Source organism: Carassius auratus, chromosome 41 (assembly GCF_003368295.1).
Source record: "Carassius auratus strain Wakin chromosome 41, ASM336829v1, whole genome shotgun sequence".
NCBI classification, from domain to species: domain Eukaryota; kingdom Metazoa; phylum Chordata; class Actinopteri; order Cypriniformes; family Cyprinidae; genus Carassius; species Carassius auratus.
In genome coordinates, this window is record NC_039283.1 from 1,133,247 (window position 1) to 1,154,399 (window position 21,153).

At 38.3% G+C, this 21,153-nt stretch overlaps 2 protein-coding genes, 1 long non-coding RNA gene and 1 pseudogene across 6 annotated transcripts; 1 reads left to right on the top strand and 3 right to left on the bottom strand.

The window, feature by feature from the left end:
- Positions 1-2,296: 2,296 nt before the first annotated feature.
- LOC113059614 (melanocortin-2 receptor accessory protein 2A-like) lies at positions 2,297-5,677 on the top strand. Its single transcript, XM_026228160.1, has 3 exons — positions 2,297-2,689; positions 3,395-3,494; positions 4,520-5,677. The coding sequence occupies exons 1-3, from the start codon at positions 2,572-2,574 to the stop codon at positions 4,944-4,946; spliced, it is 645 nt and encodes a 214-aa protein (XP_026083945.1). The 5' UTR covers positions 2,297-2,571; the 3' UTR covers positions 4,947-5,677.
- A 912-nt stretch (positions 5,678-6,589) lies between these two features.
- Positions 6,590-12,166, bottom strand: LOC113059769 (uncharacterized). 4 transcript variants are annotated; one of them, XR_003278146.1, is made up of 7 exons: positions 10,494-12,166; positions 9,873-10,038; positions 9,670-9,755; positions 8,873-9,573; positions 7,664-8,690; positions 7,471-7,569; positions 6,590-6,965 (listed from the first exon to the last, which is right to left on the bottom strand). It is a non-coding gene; the product is annotated as an uncharacterized LOC113059769 (long non-coding RNA). The 4 variants fall into 4 exon arrangements; XR_003278147.1 differs by having other exon boundaries at positions 9,019-9,573; positions 9,663-9,755; XR_003278145.1 differs by having other exon boundaries at positions 9,663-9,755.
- Positions 12,167-12,339: 173 nt separating this feature from the next.
- LOC113059767 (centrosomal protein of 162 kDa-like) lies at positions 12,340-14,397 on the bottom strand. The gene is made up of 3 exons (XM_026228340.1): positions 13,712-14,397; positions 13,283-13,411; positions 12,340-12,716 (listed from the first exon to the last, which is right to left on the bottom strand). The coding sequence occupies exons 1-3, from the start codon at positions 13,907-13,909 to the stop codon at positions 12,699-12,701; spliced, it is 345 nt and encodes a 114-aa protein (XP_026084125.1). The 5' UTR covers positions 13,910-14,397; the 3' UTR covers positions 12,340-12,698.
- Positions 14,398-17,989: 3,592 nt separating this feature from the next.
- On the bottom strand, positions 17,990-20,622 carry LOC113059474 (centrosomal protein of 162 kDa-like; annotated as a pseudogene).
- Between the last annotated feature and the right edge of the window lie 531 nt (positions 20,623-21,153).

A 21,153-nucleotide genomic window follows, 5' to 3' on the forward strand; every position in this document is an offset into this window, starting at 1 on the left:
TGATGAAACTGAAATTGTCACATGACTCCTATCTTGCCCCTGATTCATGGAATTGGTAGTGTTACAACTCTCCCCGTGTTACAACCATCCCCGGTCTCCCCTACACTCTGCTATCGCCCGGAGAGAGTTTGCGCACTTAAAACATGTCTCCTGTCACTCAAACTGCGTCCTGTGCACTCACAACTCTATCTACGCTCATGTGCTAGATATTAATTATTTTATTTCTAGCCTTTTACCGCGTGCAGTGTGAACGCTCTGATCCGTTTACATGGGCTCGGAAAAAAGGCGCATCACAGACAATGTGAACCTGGAGTTAGGCATATGACCAGTCTGTTCTGTTCTATTTTGTTGCATTCTGATTGGTTCTGATTTTATGATTTTATGACTATTTCTATTAATCGAACAGCCCTAGAATGAACTGGCAACGAACAGAAAATAACTCTGGCTGCACCGCTCAGCAAAACTGGAAAACCAGATCCAGGCAGAGCTCGGCAGCGGTAGACAGTCAGCAGAGCAAGTGGTCAAGAGGAAACATGTTGACAGCTATTTATTCATGTCTGAATTAGTTGTTCTGTAGCATATGCAGGAAAAATATAAATTGGTGGTTTATTCTTAAACTAATCAGCCAGCTCGAATAGTGGAAGCAAAGTTACAGTTTTATATTTATTTTTGTTATTTAATTATATATATGAAATGATGTTATTATGTTATGACTTAGACATTTTTATATATGTTAACAATATTATAATTGGCGCCCCCCCCTGCAATACCACCGCGACCCACAGGTTGAAAACCACTGTTGTAAGCTATTTTGCAGAAAATCTTAATTGAATGTGTTGATTAAATGTAAACAGAGCAAATAAGATAATCTTTATTTATAAAGGTAAAGTTTATCTTATTTGCTCTGTTTACATAGTTTACTGACACCTATTGGTTATTTACTGGTACTACTGCCTTAACAATGACACTCCCAATGGATGAGTGAATGTGAAAGTGAAGTGACATTCAGCCAAGTATGGTGACCCATACTCAGAATTTGTGCTCTGCATTTAACCCATCCGAAGTGCACACACCCGGAGCAGTGAACACACACACACACACACACTGTGAACACACACCCGGAGCAGTGGGCAGCCATTTATGCTGCGGCGCCTATTAGGCCACGACTTCCCTATAATTTAATAGCATTTAATAGAGCCTTGTAATGGCGTATAAATAATGAATATCAAAAAATAGTCTGATAGACTGATTAATATACAACACAACCAATTTGTAACCAAAGACTAGGCCATGTAAAATGTGAATTAACTTTTATTAGTAACTTTGGCAAGTTTCAGATTTCAATTCATAAATAACATCGATGGAGGGGGGCCCAAAAAATGCAGCCTGCCTAGTGTAGTCCATTTATTTAATCCGGCTCTGTTTATTAGCCTAATGTCTTGTTCTTTTGCAAAAAAAAAAAAATAATAAAATAAAAATAAATAAAAAAATAAATTGATATTTATATTACCCTATTAATTGCTTTTCCTGTTTGATATTTCTTTAAAAAGGAAATGTTGCTGAAACGCCTAAAATAGTTTAACTGTGCCAACTCCACATCCATCTTGTTTGTGGCAATTAACTTATCCCACATTCACTTGTTTTTAATGTTAGACAAGAGCAGGCAGTCTATTTGTAACGTGATTTGTATTTCGTCACCGGTTATTTTTAGCGTACAGTAGCCTATCCTAACCAATTATTTAGTGTATTTTTTATTATAAACACACTAATTCGTAACGCAAATAGTTTTGCACTTTACTGCACTTTGTTATTCTTCTAACTATGGCGGCCATGAATCGGAAGTCAGGAACCGTTTGAATATTTTTCTGTTTTTAAGGTACACTGATTTCGCACATTCAGATACAATAGCTTTCTTTTGAGATAAAAACTGAATGGATAGTGTAACACAACGGGGCATGTTGTCACAAACTAAAGTATGCTCAATGAACTGTATTTTTTCAAAATACAATATTAGTGTAAATGCAATAGATATTGTCTTTCCAACCAAGACTGTTAGTGCCCACACAGTAGGAGTAGAAAAAATACAGTAAAAACTATAGGCTACCGAAAATGATTAAAAAGTGTGACAAATGCTAAGCTATTATAAATGTCAAATAATAATAATAATAATAATTATTATTATTTGTAAATTACTGAAAGAAAGAGGCTCGTGAAATCTCTCCATTCACACGCGAGCTGATGGATGACTGTTATAGATGCGTGATCTCATTATATATTCAGTGCATTCTCTCGAGACCACTGAAGACCTCACGAGTAACCGTGATACTTAGAGAACGCCCACCTACACCACATCTGTGTCTTTGTCTTTTGCCTTGGAGCACGCAGACGTGAGATGATCGCAGGATAAGGATGAATTCATTGGCAGTATCGGTGTTAAAACAGCCGCTTGTGTTCTCAGCTCTTAATGCAGCAGATGATTGTGTTGCGTGGACCGCGCGCACTGACTTCTGTCAGAAACTGTGATGTTTCTTTCCCCTAAGCGCTGGGATCAGTTTTGATCTGTGATTTAAGATGCCGAGGTTCCAGCATTTAAACAGCACTAGTATGCCAAATCACAATTATGAATGGAGCTACGAATACTACGACGACGAAGATCCAGTGTCTTTTGAGGGACTCAAAGCACATCGATGTAAGTCTGTTTGCTGCATTTAATCCATTATAGCTTCATGTGTTTTATCCAGTTTGTCATCTTTGTGTTAACTGTGGGACAATGGTAAAATACTATAAGAAGCATACTTACATTAAAAACTTTATCCGGCACACAGCACGGTAATCGACAATCATGCAAATGTTTATGAAAATATATTTTAAAATGTATGCGTAAATATAATAGTTTATAGCTACAATGTATATATTAAGACATTAAAACAGCATTGTCATCTCTAGCATGCTATATTTATATATATATTTGTTTATAGATTTTTAACTGACAAGGTTGCATGTTGCATGCTAGAGACGTCACTGCTGTTTCAATGTCATAATATACAGTACAGTGTAGCTATAGACTATTATATTTACACATACATTTTTTTATATATTTTCATAAACATTTGCATGATTGTCTATTACAGTGCTGTGTGCTGTAATGTGAGTAGAGACAGCAAAAAAATAAAAAAAATAATAATAATAATTCCTGTTTCAATGTCATAATATATACAGTACAGTGTAGCTATAAACTATTATATTTACATATACATTTTTCAAATATATTTTCATTAACATTTGCATGATTGTCTATTGTGCGCCGTAATGTAAGTAGAGACAGCAAAAACAACCCAAACAAAAACAAAATCTGTTGCATTTTTACATCACTCAGATTTGTTTCTTCCTGCAGATTCCATCGTGATCGGCTTTTGGGTGGGTCTAGCAGTTTTTGTCATTTTTATGTTTTTTGTTCTGACTCTTCTGACCAAAACAGGAGCTCCACACCCAGAGTAAGTATATATTCTAAAATCTGTGAAATACCAGTTGTTTATCAGGCTTTGTAACAAGGACAGAACAGACTAAACTAAAGTACAGACAGTGTAAATTCCCAATAGGTTAGTTCACCTCTCTCACATCTGCACCACAATCACAATGTACTGTACCGAACCAGCATGGTTTTTCTGTTTCCCGCTGCCTGCACTTTGGCCGCCTAGATGTCTCATTATCCTTGGCTTCAGAGAGAGCTCTGTGTGTGAGTGTTTGTGCGTGTTTGCGGCCTCCCTCACTCTCATTAGTTCTCTGCTAGGTCGGTGTCTCTGATTTAACACTCCTTTAGACCAACAAAGAATCTTTTCAGGAAACTTTGATTAAACCAACAACAGTCTGAAATCTTGGTCCAATCAGCAGGAAAAGTCTGGCAACTTTAACCTTCATAAAAATATAGGCACTGCTATAATCATGTTCATGTTTATTAATGTGCACAAATGCACCCAATATGCATGCACATGCACAAAAACACCAATTATCTCTGTCTGTGTTCTGGTAGCTAGCCAGAATTAATTTCAAAGCAAATTAGTCTTCAGTAATGCCCTCTTTGTACATTCAAATGTATTGGACAAATAATTTTAACTGCGTTTATTGTTTATTGTATATAATTACACTCAGTTAAATTAGTAAAGCACTATTAGTCCCCATCCTCTGGTCTAATGGAGCAGGTGCGTATCTCAGGGGCCGGGCTGACAGTCTGTTTAGTGCTCTTTTAATTAAACTGCTCTATAGATGTGAGTCATCCATTAACACAGACCAGCAGAAACCTCTTACACTCAAGATCATTGAAAAGAGAGGATAGGAATATGTCTCACACACACACACACACACACACACACACACAGATGGAGGATGTAATATAAGATGAGGGTACTCCCACACACCAGAAGCAACGATGCTCATTTCACCTCTGTTAGAAAAGGGAAATAAAGCTGTTTTAACCTGCTGATGAGGTTTTGAGTTCAACGCTCCTGTCTCAATCCCACAGGGCTGCGGAGCCTTACGAGAAGCGAATACGTCTCACAAGCTGCGCCGAGGGTCTGGGTCGCCGATGTGAGGTGGATGCCCGGACAGGTCTCTCTCGCCCATTGCTGGAAGAATCCCGGTCTTTTTTTCAGTGTTACATTAATGAAGAAGAGCGAGAAGGAGGCAGGGCCACTGCTGGTGCTGGCCACGGATGTACAGGCAGCAGCACCTCCAGAGACCAGGTGGAAACGGTCGGGCTAGTCGTGCAAAGCATGGTCATGGAGACCAGAGCAGAAAGAGAGGCGGCGCTCCTGGCGCATTTTAACATCCCCAACTTTGTGAACTCAGAACTGAGCTCTGCATTGGGGGATGAAGATTTACTACTGGGCGATCCACCGATCATAATGGAGGAGGACCGCCCACGCTGTACCCATCATATCATTGACTAAACCTCCAGTTTGAAGATGGCCTTTATGCACTCATCATGGCATCATTATTGTTTTCGACTCAGCCCATGATCTCTGAAAATGGAGAGTGGTGGTGTCTTGCTTCAAAAGCTCTGCTTTCGCAGTCTGAGCTTTAAGGCTGAGCTATTTTCTGACATGGGGTCTATAGTGATGCATGATGTCAGTCTTAGAGATAAAAGAAAGATGGGAATGCACGAATGGGATTTGGCGAATGTGTTCTTGACAGCAGTGACAGCAAGCTGAAAGACTGTTGGGAAGTCTGTGTTTAGAAAAAGCTAAATATTTATAGAAAAAACTACAACAATGAAATCAAGGATGTTGTTTCTGGTTGTGGGAACTATGTCTTGATGACATACTTCATTTCTACTATCAGCATGATTAAAGAAAATCTCTTGATGTGCAGTTGGAGGATGTTTTTTTTTTTTTCAAATCCAGCATTGTACTTATGTAGCCTAATGGCAAAATTGCAGCAATTTGGTATTGCACTGCCTGGTTCTCTAGGCCTGTCCTGTGAGCAAATGCCTGAGTAGAAAATAGTTCGCTGTCTGCACTTGAAAGCTGAATCAGTGGCTTTCTGCAGAATATCTGCAGTATACTTGCATACTAACTCTCTGTAATTGTCACAGCTGCCTGAACTGCCAGAGCAATCAAATATTCAGTTCTGTCTCATGTTTATTTGAACACCTTTATGCCAATAAAATTGAGTGCAAATCTCCTTGTGGTGAAACTTTCATATAAATCTCCAACCCTAAGAATAAATCTCAATGAAAGCATGTGTTATTACTTTTTGATCTGACATTTGACAGGTGAAAAACCAAATAGACGTACGTTGATGGACCATACGTAGAGTCCAGAACATTATAGAGACTTTTTCAGAATGTTGCTCCCTAGCAACTACTCAGAAAACCTTAGTGACCTCTTAGCAATGTCCTGGCAACCACTGAGAACACTCAGGAGATACATTTAGCACGAGAAAGCACCACTTATCTCTTTATGAAATATATATATATATATATATAAAAAGGTTAAAAATACTATTGTAGTATATAGTGTGGAATTTTGTTGATCCCATACAATGTTTTAATACTTTAAAAACTCAGGACATTATTATTATTACTACATTACCCATAATTATTCACTAATCACTAATAGGATCACTAATACACTTTCTATTTTGTGATTTTACAAATGTAAGTAAATTTGCCGCTTAAAATGCATTATACTCCACGAACTCTCCTCAAACGTATAATATGTGCTCAAATAAATTCTATTATGTCAGGACCCTTGGTGTTTATAAACAGTGATGCATGCTGGTCAGCTCTTATCAATCACACAACACAGCAGCACCATCTCCAGCCACTCATGTAATTTATGTTCTTTTAGTAGTTTATTAGCATTCAGACCATGTCCTTTGAGCCCAGCACTAAGGCGGGCAATAAATAATGACGTCTGCAGTATTTGTTGTGTAAACGTACTTTTACGTTGAGCTTTTTAATCCAACATTTTTTATAACTCTTATGTGGGTGGTGTATCAACAACAATTTTACTGCTGTTTGTTCAGGTTTTCTGGATTCTGCTCAAGCGGATGGTGTAAAATCAATGAAGCAGGAAAACGAGACCTAATGTCCAAATAATAATTAACTTTAATACAAAATAACATTGGGATATGTGCTGCAATTACTAACGCCAAATTTGATGTTACACACCCTGCATGTTCCTTGACAATAATGAAATAATCTTTACAATATATAATTATAAATATTTCCACAAAATTAGCCGAACAATGATTAGTGCTGTCACAGGAATTCTGCCAGCCAGAGTCATAGAAATATGTATGCGCACATCCTGGACTGTTCTGAGAGGGGCAAACACAGCTCAGGATCGGAGGGGCAGGTATGTGTGGCTGTGTTCATGGACGGGACTGACTACAGCGAGTCTCTTCCAGCGCTTCACCTCACCCGGCTGCTCCTGTTCCACCACTCGCCTTGTGTCTGCAATAACCTGGAAACGGCACATGACAGCAGTGTACTCGATAATAGTGCAGAGGATGTCAATCAACAGACTGCCGTTGAGATCCATTATAAACAACTATATATACTGTACATCACCAGAAAACTAGACGTGTGCTTACTGTTTACAGTCCATGTGTGTGAAACTATAAGATACTGTATTAGTACACATTAAGAAGTTTCGGGTCAGACAGAATTTTTAGTTTTTTTCTTCTTTTCTTCTTTTACAGAAATCACTCATGTGCATCAAGGCTGCATTTATTTACCTAAAATACAGTAATATTGTAAAATGTTGTATGTTTTGATATGTTATTTATTGCTGTGATGACAAAGCTGAATCTTCTGCTTCAGGCTAGTGAAGTGTCTAAGTTCAGGACTGTGAGCTTCTTTGGCCTGTTTCACCTCTTCCAGAAGCTTAGAGAGCTATTGGCATACACATAACAGGAAATAATAGAGAGAAAGATGGAAACAAAGTGATCACTACAAAGTCTCACTACCTGATTTTGCAGGGTTTCCTCTCTGATCTTAGACACAGCCAGAGCATCTTTGGCTCTCTGGAGCTCCTTTACTAGCCCCTGTAAATGCTGCACTGTGATCTGCATAGAGAAATTCAGAATTCAAAGATTCATTACATACAGCCTTTATCCAAAGCGACTTAGAATTATGCAAATTTATTCTTAGCAAACAAACCCGTGGCCTGATGTTTCGAGTACCATGCCAAGGCAACAATTAGCACCAAATTGATGTGCAAAGCCATATAAACAGAACTGTTGGAGTGACCGACCTCCTGTGTGTTCACTTGATTGGTGAGTTCAGTGACAGAGGAGGAGGAATGCTCAAGGGCATGGCAAGCCAAAAGGTGTTCAATCTCTTTATGATGCCAAGCCTTGACCGAAGTTAGCTGCTCAGAATTCTGCTTCTGAATTGAGACATTTTGGTAGTCTTACTCATCTTGGGTAGCCGGGAAAGTTTTTTTGGCTGTGCCCAAATGCCGCTTGGGTAATGTCCCTGAACCTTTGAACAGTAGTTTAAATCAGCAGATACATAGTAATTATGCAATTTATCGCCAAGTCTTATATGCCGTTCTCATGGCAGTTTCTATTTCCACCATTCATATGGACAAACAGCGGGAAATGATGCCATTCTTACAGCACACTCAAAGCCCTGTCCACTTGGGACTTTAAATAGAAACCTAATTTTCTCTGCAAACTTATTTGCCAGAAATAGATTGATCCACCTGTGAGCTCTGGTAAAAAAACATGCTTGGAAAAAAGAGAAGTAGTTTGAGTGTTTTTTTCCATTACTAATTAAGAACGGAAACAGTGTCCTTCAGTCCGTGGGCTCTGGGGCACCATGTCCCAATAGTTCAAACTTGTTTTGATCCTATATATTGTACTATTGACTGAACAGTCAGTGCTTTTAAACTAAATTCCTTTTGCTCTATTCAATACTGAATCTGAAATGAGCACTTTGATTCTGTGATACTGTTGTTCCATGGTTCTGAGCCTGTGTGTGGCTGCTTCATTGCAGCCTTCTAGCTCCGCCACCAATTGATGGACATGTCTCTCCACAGAGCTGCTGTCTGGTTGGAATGAGGGGCAGTTGGGGGACAAACATCTCATCCATTATTTTCTGTGGCGGTAGATGAAGCGGCCAAGATCAGGGATGGCAGGGAGTTTGGATGACTGCGTCTCAAGAGCTCTTCCATCTGCTTGAGCTCAGACAGGAAATGGGAACATGAGTGAAATCAATTCATGATTATTTATAGTATTATTTAATTATTGGATAGATACAGTAGACAGAAACAGGAACATTTGAATGGTTTGGGAAATATTGCAAGCCAGGCTCGAAACCTACATGAACAACACGACTCAAAGAGAATAGTGAGAGTACACTAACCGTTGAGCCAGTTGTATACAAAGCTACTAATTTAGTCATCCAGATGATCCATATCTGTCTAAGAAAGGAGTTGTAACATGAAGAGGATGTGGCAAGCAGAAAGTGCTTGGAAAGCTGACTATTCAGGCAGATGGTCTGTTACTCACAGACACGGTTGGATAATTCCACCTCAGGAAATAGAGCACAAAAAGAACGTGCCCCGAATGAGCAGTACCTGCAGAATGAGACAACAAAAATATGTGGAGAGGCTGTGTTTGACCTGTCGTTCCAGGTCTGGATTCTTTTAGCTTCGCTCGCTCTCTCTTTTGCCTTTCTTTGTTGCTCATTGGCTCTCCTGCTGACCTCCATTTTTAGCTTTTCCACCTTCTCAGCGGTGGCAGCTCAGAGTCTGGCTGCATCTTTGTCTAGTAGTTCCTGGTTCTCAGCATACCACTACAGTCTCTTCTTCAGCTCTGTGACTTCCTCCCGATGTTTCTCCTGGAGCATCTTTAGTTCGAAACCTTTATCACCTGGCAGATACATCCAGATGATTGTTGGCATCAAGATGACAATTACATCACTGAAAATGGACTACCGCATAACACTTCCAAAACTGAAGTTCTACTTGATGTAGAGTCTCGCCCTTTCCTCACCATCTCCATGTCTACATGCAGGGCTTGTTTTAGCCAGCGGATCTTGTCTTGCAGTCGCTGCTCCTTTTTCTACATTCAAAAACTTTTGTATCAGGAGATGAGTGCATTTAAAATGTGGCTTATTAGATTTTGGGAACAGAACTGATAATTTTATGTACTGCTGACTGGTCAACTCTGCAATGTTGAAGCTTTGGTCAGAAATGCTTCTCCCTCCGATGGTTCTTTGAATAATCTTCATGTTCAGTTGGTCCCTGGGAATTGAGTATGCATTGCTTTTATAACAGCTGCTGCAAAGAACAGCATGAATAGTAAAACCCCGCTGTGATATGTATTATATCACTCTACCAACACACTTTTAGAGCACTGACCTGGTGAAGGCCAGCTCAGTGAGAAGTCTCTGGTTCTCCATGAACAAAGCCTCCTCGTTTTGTTTGCTTTGAGCTTGGAGCGCTTTCATTTGCAGATAAAGCTTCTCATTCTCCTTTATTGTTAAAATCATCAGAAAGAAGTTTCAGATGTGTTTTTACGCCGAACCTATTTGGAGCATATGAATACTAATGACCAAAATGCAAATATATTCAGTGCATGTATTACACTGAATATAGTTCCAGATAAGAATTAATTGGATTTGGTTTCTGGAAAGGCCATGAGTTCTTCTGTAATTACAGGAAATGAGAGAAGTAATGATCATCGTTATTCTAAATTCCAGTAATAGAGGTAATAGTGTCATTTTAAAAGAAGTGTGTTTAATTACATGCCTCATTATACTGAAATGCCATAAAATGATTCTAAAAAATGAGAGAATGATTGAGTTTTGTATTGTACCATTCACTGACATTTGTAAGACCTCACCATAAGAAAAATCCAGGAAAAGGGATAAGAAAATGAAACCTATATATAATGAATGCATGTCACAAGGGCCTTGTTTCAGCATGCTTCATTCTAATGGATGTGAAAAAATGAGCAGAGACAGAGAGAGAGTGACTTACCTGATGGTAACCCTGAATCAGAATCTCCTGTTTCTTCATCTCTTTCTCTATCAGCTTGAGTTTCACTTAAGTCACAGGGTCCCAAGCTTCACCAAAAGTCCACTTTCATTTGTTACTGGCCTCCTCAGCATGGTGTAGCTATAGAATTAACACTGAACAGTTCAGAACTGTGATGAATTGCTTGCTCAGATTTTAGGCAGAGTCTGCAAAGGTTTCTGGATGCAGTAACTACATACCAATACTACTAACTAAAATTTATTTTTCAAAGCATGGAAATGGTTACGTTTTTTTCTTCTTCTATTCAACGCAATTTTTCTTTTTTTCCTACATTGCTACATATATGCTATCTTCCTCTCAGTCTATCTCAAATAGCTTTGGTAAGTTCAATTCATTAAGCCGGTTCATTTAGACAGGTTCATGTAAATGAACTGCTTACAAAACAAACAGTCATCATGTGTTTGTGCAACAACTGTTTTTGTAGTGAAAAAACATTTTGTTACAGTTTAATATGGCTGTATATCGCAATGATTTCACTATGGCAGCTAACTGTAATGAAAATAATTATGATTAATGATTTAAGTGTATTTTTTTTGTTTATGTCAGTAAAAAATGTCAGGTTTATTTCACACAAAGAAAGATGAAAACATTTATACTCTCCTTATTCTAAATCTGGAGGAACAATTTCATCACCTCCTTTGAAGCTGGTAACCTGCCAAAAAACATTTTGAGTTATATGAACATAGCTTTTGGTTCTCTCAGATCATATTCAGAAAACCTCCCAAGAGAGATAACTTGTAAAGTATGGAGCATTTATATAATGCACTACTGCATTAGAAAGTGAATTTCTGTATCTTAAACAGTAGAGTAATGCACTGGCAATACCAAGGTTGTGGGGAAAATGGCCTTTAAGTTCATGCTTTAAGTTTTTTTTTTATTCTGAATTACAATTATGTAAAGTGAACAATTAAAGTAAATAATGGTTATGATTATCTTAAATAAGCCTGATTAGATTAAAAAAAATTACTAGGTGGTTATTTAACAATTTAAGGTCGCATGGTGTAGTTTAAGTGGCTCAGTAAGGAGTGAGCTGTGAATCATAACCATTGTGCCCTTAACCTCATACATTTATGGTAGCATTTGACAACAACACATATAAGTCACAAATCAACTCTTTCTTATATCTGTTGTCAATAATCATTGTCAACATATTTCACCAGATGGGGCAATAAAATGCTGCGTGCCCCCATGTCCTGTTTTAAGTTAATTTACTGATGAATCCAAGGGTCATTATTTGCTAGTGCAACAAAAACACCAAATATAGTGAAGTGTGAAGTGACCCATACTCTGAATTTGTGCTCTGCATTTAACCCATTTAAATGCAAACACATACAGCAGTGAACACACACACACCATAGGCAGAGCAGCCACATATATATGTTTGCTGTAGACATTATGATTGATTTATCAAAGCATACACCCGCAAGGAGCTTTCCTTTTTACCAAACGCACTTATTGTGGCAAACATACAAATTTCCCCACATTCACATAAAGGAGAGGTATTGACTTTTAACAAGAAATAAGTTCATATGTGCTTTAAGGCTGGATAAATAGGCCATGAAAATAGATGAACTTGAGTGTTTTTTAAGTTCTCTGTCAGCAGCATTTATAAAGTAGTAAAATGGACAGATCCCTAGGGTCGTACAAAGTCTGAACACACAAAATTACCCACCGGTGATGTAGAGCCTAGGAAAATGATTCCCCAAAGAACAAAACTTTCTTATATATATATTTTACATTTCTGAATATATTATGTAAGTTTTACAGATAAACAGGGACTCACCTCTTTAACACTCTGTGAGTGCTGCAAGGTCTTGATTTTGCACCTCTCGTAATTGTTCTTCCCTTAGATGCAGCTCTCTCTCTTTTTGCGCGAGCTGCAGAAGGAAGCGCTCCAGTGATGAGCGCTCCTGCTGAAAGGTCAAACCACCATCCATCTTCGCTTGAATCACCTGATGCTGACAGACGAACAGAACAGGAAGTTAGTGAGCCTGGGGATTTGAACCAATGCTCTGATTCCTGTCATTGCTATGGGTGTGTTCCTGTCTGCTCGAGGAGTGATGTTATCCTGTAGACTGCTAGCTTCAACCCGATGCTGTGGGAATGTAACAAAGGACTGCAAGGATGCAACCAGTTCACTGCTTAGTCTTAAACTTGTGTCTTAACCTGCAATACATGCAAAAAAGTAAAGAGGACCATTTATTACCAACCAAGCAAATATGGCTGTGAATTAAAAAGTCATCTTTACCCGAAAAAAATTCAAGAAAAAAGAAAATCCATTTAATATAATTTTTTCATTAAATGTTTTATAACAATTGAGAATATTTATTAGATTATCTTTTATATTAATTCCCCCCTAAATTCTCATTACTGTAATATATAATAATAAATGTAATAATTGAATAATTATTTATTTTGGTGATTGAATTTATTAATGCATCTAAATTTGAGGTACAGTAATTAACTGGCTAAATGACTGACAGCCTTAGTATATACTTATATATAAATGTTTGCATTTAATTAACAAGTTTTTCTTTTCTTTTCTGTATTTAAGCTATGTCACCTGTCATGAACATTTAATATAATTTTATCAAATAAATGATAATAAAAAATAAAAGTAATTTCACATATGCAGAATTTAGTTTGGATTAAATTATTATTTATATACATTTTTTTGTATCTTTTAAGTTTGGGGTAGAACATGACAGTTTTGGTGAAGTTAACCCAGGTACCTTTGACTGTTTGACTGCCTTTATGTTTTGTTTTAGTTCTGAGCTTTCCTCTGTGTTGGAGGAGATGGGGAGTTCTGCTGGGTGCGGTTGCTCTGGGTAATGGCCTGCTCTCAGGTATTCTGTCCTTTGCTGATGGAACAGGAGTAAGATGTGAATCATCACCATTGTACAAGAGTAAGCTGATGCAATCATATTGGTTCTGGCAGGAACCCGAGAAAGAGAGGTTAATATTCCATTATAATCTTCATTATGTGATTATTAAATTTTATGTGAATAAAGAAGCCAAGTAGTTAAATTATACGTCATTTACTTTGCAGAGTAGGTGCATCTATTTTTCTATTTTCATTTCTCAAAACCCCAGAAATTACAGGATCTAATTTATGGATTAAATTCATGAGGCAAATGACTCATAATAGCAGTGTCTCTAACCTGGTGCTTCTTGGGTTTGACAGGAGGTAGTTCCACAGAGGAGCTGTCCTGTTCCTGCATTAGCCATTTGATCTCCTCAGCGATGCTCTTCTGAGTGTATTGAAGAGAGGCTGGATGTTTCTGTCCTTTAAGACTAGCTGCATTTCCCCCTCCACAGCCCTCATTCGCAAAACTGAAAGGGATCTCGTCTGAAGTCATCCTTAATGGACTATGATTCTCACTGCCTTGAGGCAGAGCCTCACTGTATGACAAATAGTTCTAAAGCTGCTGAAATGAGAATATGTGACTCATAGTGTGTGAAGGTAACTAGTTAAGGGCTAGAGAGAGAAGCCATGTGTGAATCCAGAGTCTGGTCCAATCGACCGCATCAATTCCTCAACATTGGATAAATCGTGGTTGCATAAATGAGTGACAAGAGCCTGGTGACCAAAAATGTCAATATGGCTGAAGTCACACTCTAGCCAGTTTTCCGTTGTAGGCTTTATTTAGAATGTGTTTATGTGGTTTAAGGTAAAAAACAAACACATTATTTTCCACATACTGTACATTATTGTTTCTCCACTATTCCACCGCCTTTCTGAAACACGTTGAGTTTTACAAAGCTTATCGTTCTAAAAAAGCAAGGTGTACACTGATTGGCCAGCTATCAAGTGCGTGGTGATTGGCAGAACACCTCAAGCGTGTGACGGAAATGTTACGACCATTGCTATACTGGGATTGGTGTCCCAGTCAGAACACAGGCGCTACAAGACAAAAACAATAAAACCCATTGCAAACGAGCCATTTGTTGCATCCAGTGGGGACATAATTATGGAATAAAATGATTTATACGTTGTTATTACGCGTTGCATGCATCGCGCTGCGTAAACAGAAAACCATGTCTGCATTTGTGATTGGAGAAACGACAAACAACAAGCATTGCAGTGTAGTCTTGTCTACCAGGATCAGGAAACAGTCCTCCATAAAATGTGCAGCACACTTCTCAATATTTGGGTTGAACTGTTCTGAAACAGTGTTGTAAATACCACTTAAACACTGATTCTAGTTATATCCTCTTTTGGAAGGCCAAACACAAAACAGTGCCTCCACGACTATGGCGCCAAAGGCAACAGCGAGAATCAAAGGTTATGCATCGTTTCTTTGCGTGAACATTTGGTTGGTCTTATGCAAATCTTCCCACATCGTTACGTAAACATGTGGGGGCGTGTTTAAATGAGCTGTTTTAGGGGGCATGGATGAGTCTTAACTTTCATAAAGAATATCTATTTGGGTTTGAGACTTTAGGTTTTGCAACTTTAAAGATCTTCTTTATGTACCAAAAGCTTGTAACCCTCCAAGGAGAAAGGAAAATTTGAATTGAAATCACATCATATGACCCCTTCAAATAACTAACAAAATGAGAAAGAGTCATAGCAGGGATGAAGTTATTATATGTTACAATAAAAAATTGGATGACGTTATGAATCCATCCTACTCTGTCTGGAATTTCAGCAGCCATTACTCCAGTTTTCAATGTCACATCATTGTTTACAAATCCTTTTAATGCACTGAATTGGTGCTCAAAAATATAATTTCTTATTATTAATGTTGAAAACAGTTGTGCTGCTTAATGTTTTTGTACAATCCATGATACTCATTTTAGGATTAAGAAATTAAAAGTTCAAAAGAACAGCATTTATTTGATGTTTTCTAATATTGCAAATATCTTTTCTCTCACTTTTAGATCAATGAAACAGAGATGCTCACAAGTCTCTGAGCTAGAGTCCAAGTCAAGTCTCAAGTCTCTGAGCTAGAGTCCAAGTCAAGTCTCAAGTCTCTGAGTTAGAGTCCAAGTCAAGTCTCAAGTCTCTGAGCTAGAGTCCAAGTCAAGTCTCAAGTCTCTTTATTATATTAAGTCTCTGGTTATAATAAATGTTGCATCACGTACAGCGACCCATCCAAGCTGCTTAGAACACTGCATAGATATATATAAGGAATTCAAAGCATGTAATATGTTATTATGACAGCTCTATCTATTAGCATACAATATCAACTTTGATTTTGGTATATAATCAGTGTAAACAGGCTATTGCAACATGACAAAAACACCAAGAATGCTATACTTTTAAGTTAATATCTGTATTTTGCATTTATGAATTCAGTAATGGCCTTCTGTCTGTCCTGGCTGTATAGCCGCACACCTCTTGTCTGGCTTAAGAATGAACAAAGCTACGCTGACTTATGTTATTCATACAATACCTACTCACAAATAAACATCAAAAACAAAGCCGGCTGCAATGAATTTCTGTGCAAAACAGCTTTTACTACAAACACTTCAACACAAGAACATTGTTATCACACAAGAACATTTTGATAGAGAACCAAAAATATTTAAAGTAGATAAAATTAGAATAAATAAAATGGAAATGTCTACATACTATTACTACTGTAAACTTTGCAAATAGGACATCAGCCCCTTCAAGTCAATGAACAATAACAAAGTGGGCTGCAATGAATATCTGTGCAAAACGTCATGGCTCCGCTCCTACCCAATGACAGAGGCACGCAGGTTTTTTTCCACTGGAGTACTCACGTGAAGGATGCGTGCACAACTAATAACTAATATCATCACGCTATAAAGGGTTGGCCTGCGCTGGGTGCGCCCCTCCCCCTATAACTGTTCTGTCTCGCGGAGGAGCTCATTTGTGTGCATCTGTATGAAACACGCGCTCTGAAACACGCATAGGAAAAAAGAGCGACAGAAAGAACGGCTCCCCTCCAGCCGTGACTCGGCTCCCATCGTTCATGTTTATGAGCCGTTCAAAAGAATCGGTTCGTTCGCGAACGTCACAACTCTAACAGCGAGCTCATCTGACGTTTACTAAAAATTAACATTGTTCACGAGTCCCGGAGCTCGAGTCCGAGTCGAGTCTGAAGTCTTTCGAGGACGAGTCTCAAGTCGAGTCTGAAGTCACTAGGCTTGTTCGACTTCATGCAGTTTTGCGCAAACCGATCGTCTGCTGACTTGAAGCAGTGCATGCCGGTTAGAAATTTTGTCCGACTTGATACAGCGCTGACGCCACGTGACTGTGACGTGTGCCGTCAAAGTACCACGAGAGCGATTCGAGAGTAGCCGGAGAACTCAGCCAGCGCAGCTTCTGAAGAGCGGCTGCACAGGTTCTGATGACGACACAACTGATCCACGATTGGCTGGATTCACTGATGACACCGATGACGTGCGTTTCAAGTTTATTGCGAGTCGGCTTCAGTTTCAGAAATTCTCATATGGACTTTAAAAACAGTTCAATACGTTTTTATGTCGTCTTCATCTTATAAATCATATTTATTAAATATTGTTTTACTGTATTTACTTTATTGTTAATATAAAGTTTGTGTATGTTTATTTTGCATGACTTTCTTTTTTATACAGACCTTTTACAGTATTCAGCAGCATAACCTATTCAAATGAGCATTTTTAAGAACTAAAATGTTAATCTAAAAAGCATACAATCTAATGTGGTCATAAATGCTCCTATACAAATGATACATAATACATTATGTTCCTCCATTTGTTTGGTTTCTTCATATTCTCTAGTTTATTTAGCTGTGTTTATACTTCACCTGCATGTGGTTAGCAAACTGCTAACAACTTGCTGTAACTTCAACTTAACAACTTGACAACACTGTTCACTTTCAAATAGTTGGTCTAAATCACAATATAAATCCAACAGAATTGTGCTTTTCTGTATATGAAAATCAGTGGTGTTATGTTTAAAATGTTAAAAAGCTCAGCAGGAGGGCACTGTAAATCTTGTTGCTGAAACCTTCTTGAAAAACACATACCCACCAGGGAATTTTTTTATAGGTTACTTTTATCATTTTGTATAAGCAGAAACACCCATGTCATACTGATAAAGTATATATCCAATATGGTATCTTGTTTTGGAAGGCACCCTTCCAAAACACCACTTTTTTTTTTTTTTTTTTTTCAAAACACCACTTATACACACATTTAAACGCGATCAAGTAAGCAATCGCCACGTGATCTGCCATGACTGACGTAATTGCAGCAAACTACGGGAGCCACAACGTGTCCGGCTTCATATCTCCGCTTGCAGCTCCTCCCCACCTGCACGCGGCTACTCTCGCCGATCGGTTGCATCCAGCCGCAGCCGATGTCGAACACACCTACTGTTTGTGCGACTTAAGTCGCACTCGAGTCCGAGTCTCAAACTCGAGTCCCCATCTCTGCAATGAAATGCTTTCCTTTCTGAATAAAAGTATTAATGTGATCTTAAATTTAGAAATAGTGCTTCTAATGTCGCTGATCTTAATAATGCCATAATTTATAGCTCTTTCGCGCTAAATATTTACAAAAAGAACACAACTGTTCTTACTTTGGCAAGCTTTACATGGATTTTCTACCAAAAGCGAGGCACACCAAAACTTGTGAGAGGAAAAAAGAAAGAAATGCCAGAGTTAGGAGTTTAGTCTGTCACCTCCTACATTCAGTGACAGACCTATAGCGAGATTTCAGGAAAAATAGTCGTTGTGACATCCTCGCCCAAAATAGATTTGTTTAGAGCCAGCTAGCCGGACACATTCTTCAATTTCCAGCCCAACTTGAAACATTTGTGGTGGAAAAGCAGCAAATCAAAAGGTTTAAAGTGCAGACATGCTCACAGTGACTGGCAACAATGAGCTAGGTGCTGAGTCTGACCTGACTCCACTGTGGAGGCAGGTTGAAGTGTAGAGAGAGAGAGAGAGGAGTCCTGCTGCCCTCCGCTTGTTTGTCCTCACACTCCCCTGCTGAGCTGCTGAGCTGCCTGACGCCTCCTGCAGCGTCTCAGTCTCACTCCCTCCACTCTGAACGTACCACTGAACTTTCAAGATATGGAGGAGAGAATGTGTCAAATCACTTGTTGGAAGTTTACCTTAACAATATAAACAGGCTCTCAAACCTGTAGGTTCCAGTGCAGTTGTCTCTGTTTGCTTGGTGTTGGGTCACTTTTCTTTCCTCGTTGCCACACTGGGAACTGCAGAAGGCAATGCTCCATCCGTGGAATTTAGAGAGTCATGCAGTGACACTGGGACATACAGTAAGAACAGCATTTCACCTCCTGATCTGAACATTCAAAAAATTATGCATTTAAATTGTAATCTGCTGTTTACCTTTGGCCAGCATCTGATGTCTTTCAGGTTTCTGAAAAGAAGAAGACCAGGAAATTTCTAAAATTAGGGCCTTAGATATTTATGTTTATTTTATTTTTTTACAGGTTTAGGTTTAGGGCACACCTTTTAAGGTGTGCAAATTAGTTTGAATATTTGATTCCTAAAACCAGGACCTGAAATTCAAAATAGCATGTGCTATATATATATATATATATATATATAATTTTTGTAATTTTTTTTCTCTACCTAAAACTTTAAATGTAGTAATAAAAAAAATCACATTTTTTTTCTACTAAAGTCCCCAGCAGCCCCCAATGAGACTGATCCAATGTAGAATACACTTTTTTTCATAGTTTGGCTGGTCCTGCGACTTATAGTCAGGTGCGACTTATTTATCAAAATTAATTTGACATGAACAAAGAGAATTGAACCAAGAAAAAAATCACCGGCTGTTTTTCTCTTGGTTCTTGGGTCTAAATAAATGCGACTTATAGTCCAGTGCGACTTATATATGTTTTTTTTCCACGTCATGACGTAATTTTGGACTGATGCGACTTATACTCAGGTGCAACTTTTAGTCCGAAAAATATGTTATATAATTTACTTATTGCACCATTAAATTGTGTTCTTTTGCGGGTTTTATTGTTGAAAAGCAATTTTGTCATAGTTGAAAATATTTGTTTTGTTTATATTTTAATTAACTGTCCAGCACTCTTTAAATATTGCTTAATATTAACTCTATATTTTTCACCCAGCATATGATGCAAAATACAGATAGACCTGCATTTGTTTCCATGCATTATTAAATTCACCAGTTTTTAAGGCAGGGCACATTAAGTGCATTGAAAATTTATATTCACCTTCTTTTGAAGCACCTCTTCACTTTTCTCACTGGCCTATTTCTCAAAATCTTCACTATGTGCAGGAGATGCTGACATAGAAGCAATATACGGGTGTTTTAGTGCTTTAGAAAGCAATAACAACAAAACACAACCCTTTCAAATTCTTATTCTCTATGCTCTTACCAGCAGAGTCTTTATTCTTTCCCTGTTCTTCCTCATGTATTGAATCCATTTCTTCTCCTCTGAAAAGAACACAGTGAAACTAAATCTAAAGAAGGGACATATGCAAATACTCCTTCACTAAAAGCATTCATGCAATCCATTAGGCTCTAAGTCACAGCTTTCTTCAGGTTGGATAAAACCTGGCATTCTCATCCTCATCCAATGTGTCCAGCCCTAGAGCACCTGCACTTGGTACCATACCAGACATCATCACAGAATCTTTAAAGAAGCAATTACAGATGGTGCAGTTCAAACAAAGAGAGTGATGATAAATGTTATGAAATAGTTAAAGAGACTGACCTTCAGTCTCAAGACTGTCTCTACTAAATATGACTTGGTCTCTATTCCCTTCATCCTCCAAGAATAGCTCCTTCGGCTGTTCTTCGTCCACTTAATGGATGGCGTCTTCCTCAGAGACTACAGGAACGACTTTCCAGTTAATGACATCTCTACGAGTCAATGAATGTTGTAAGTATTAAATAGGCCATTTATCCACACCAGGCTTTGTTTAAAAAGTGCTTACTTCTTTACCTTTTGGGGCATAGGCCGCCAATTAGGGATCTCCAAGAGTCTCTGTCCTGGGGTCTCTTCTCTAGTTGGTTCCAGGTAATATTCATGTTCTTTATATCTGCCTCCAGTTCTCGACGCCATGTGTTTCTTGGCCTGCCTCTTTTCCGCTTGCCCTGCGGGTTTCATGTTAAGGCTTGCCTGGCAAAAAGTGCCACATACCATAAATGTTATTGTCTTTTCGTTACACTTCAGATAAATCAAACTATCCAGAACAGCCTTTTGTATCACTAGCCACTGAATAGATGCAACTCAGTGACGTGCATTTCGGAGAATTCCAAATGGCCAAAACATATAAAAGAATGTCTACACAGTTTATCAGACTTCTTTAAAAATAGAAGGACATTATTATGGCTAAATCCGCTGTTTGATATACTGGCCCTCTGCGTGGCACATTATCATTCTGAGCAGCACATATTCAATTAACTAGAGTTCATAGAAATTACTAACTGGCACAGTACATGTTCTACAAACAGGCAAAATTCAAAGGATATGTTTACAGCAACAACTGGTGCTGTAAACACTGCAGCTACAATTACATATAACCAAAACAACACCCCTGGTCTGCTGTGCTTTATTATTGCACAGAATGATGCATTCGACTAAATTATGAATAAAAACAAATAACAACAATGTTAAGTACACCTCCACAAAACATGT

Excerpts from the sequence above, each read along its gene's own strand:
- LOC113059614 (XM_026228160.1), top strand. The coding sequence starts at position 2,572 with ATGCCGAGGTTCCAGCATTTAAACAGCACTAGTATGCCAAATCACAAT. Across the intron at positions 2,690-3,394 it reads GGGACTCAAAGCACATCGAT|ATTCCATCGTGATCGGCTTT; the intron begins GTAAGTCTGTTT and ends TTCTTCCTGCAG. Across the intron at positions 3,495-4,519 it reads ACAGGAGCTCCACACCCAGA|GGCTGCGGAGCCTTACGAGA; the intron begins GTAAGTATATAT and ends TCAATCCCACAG.
- LOC113059767 (XM_026228340.1), bottom strand. The coding sequence starts at position 13,909 with ATGACTTCAGACGAGATCCCTTTCAGTTTTGCGAATGAGGGCTGTGGA. Across the intron at positions 13,412-13,711 it reads TCAAACCCAAGAAGCACCAG|CAAAGGACAGAATACCTGAG; the intron begins GTTAGAGACACT and ends CTGTTCCATCAG.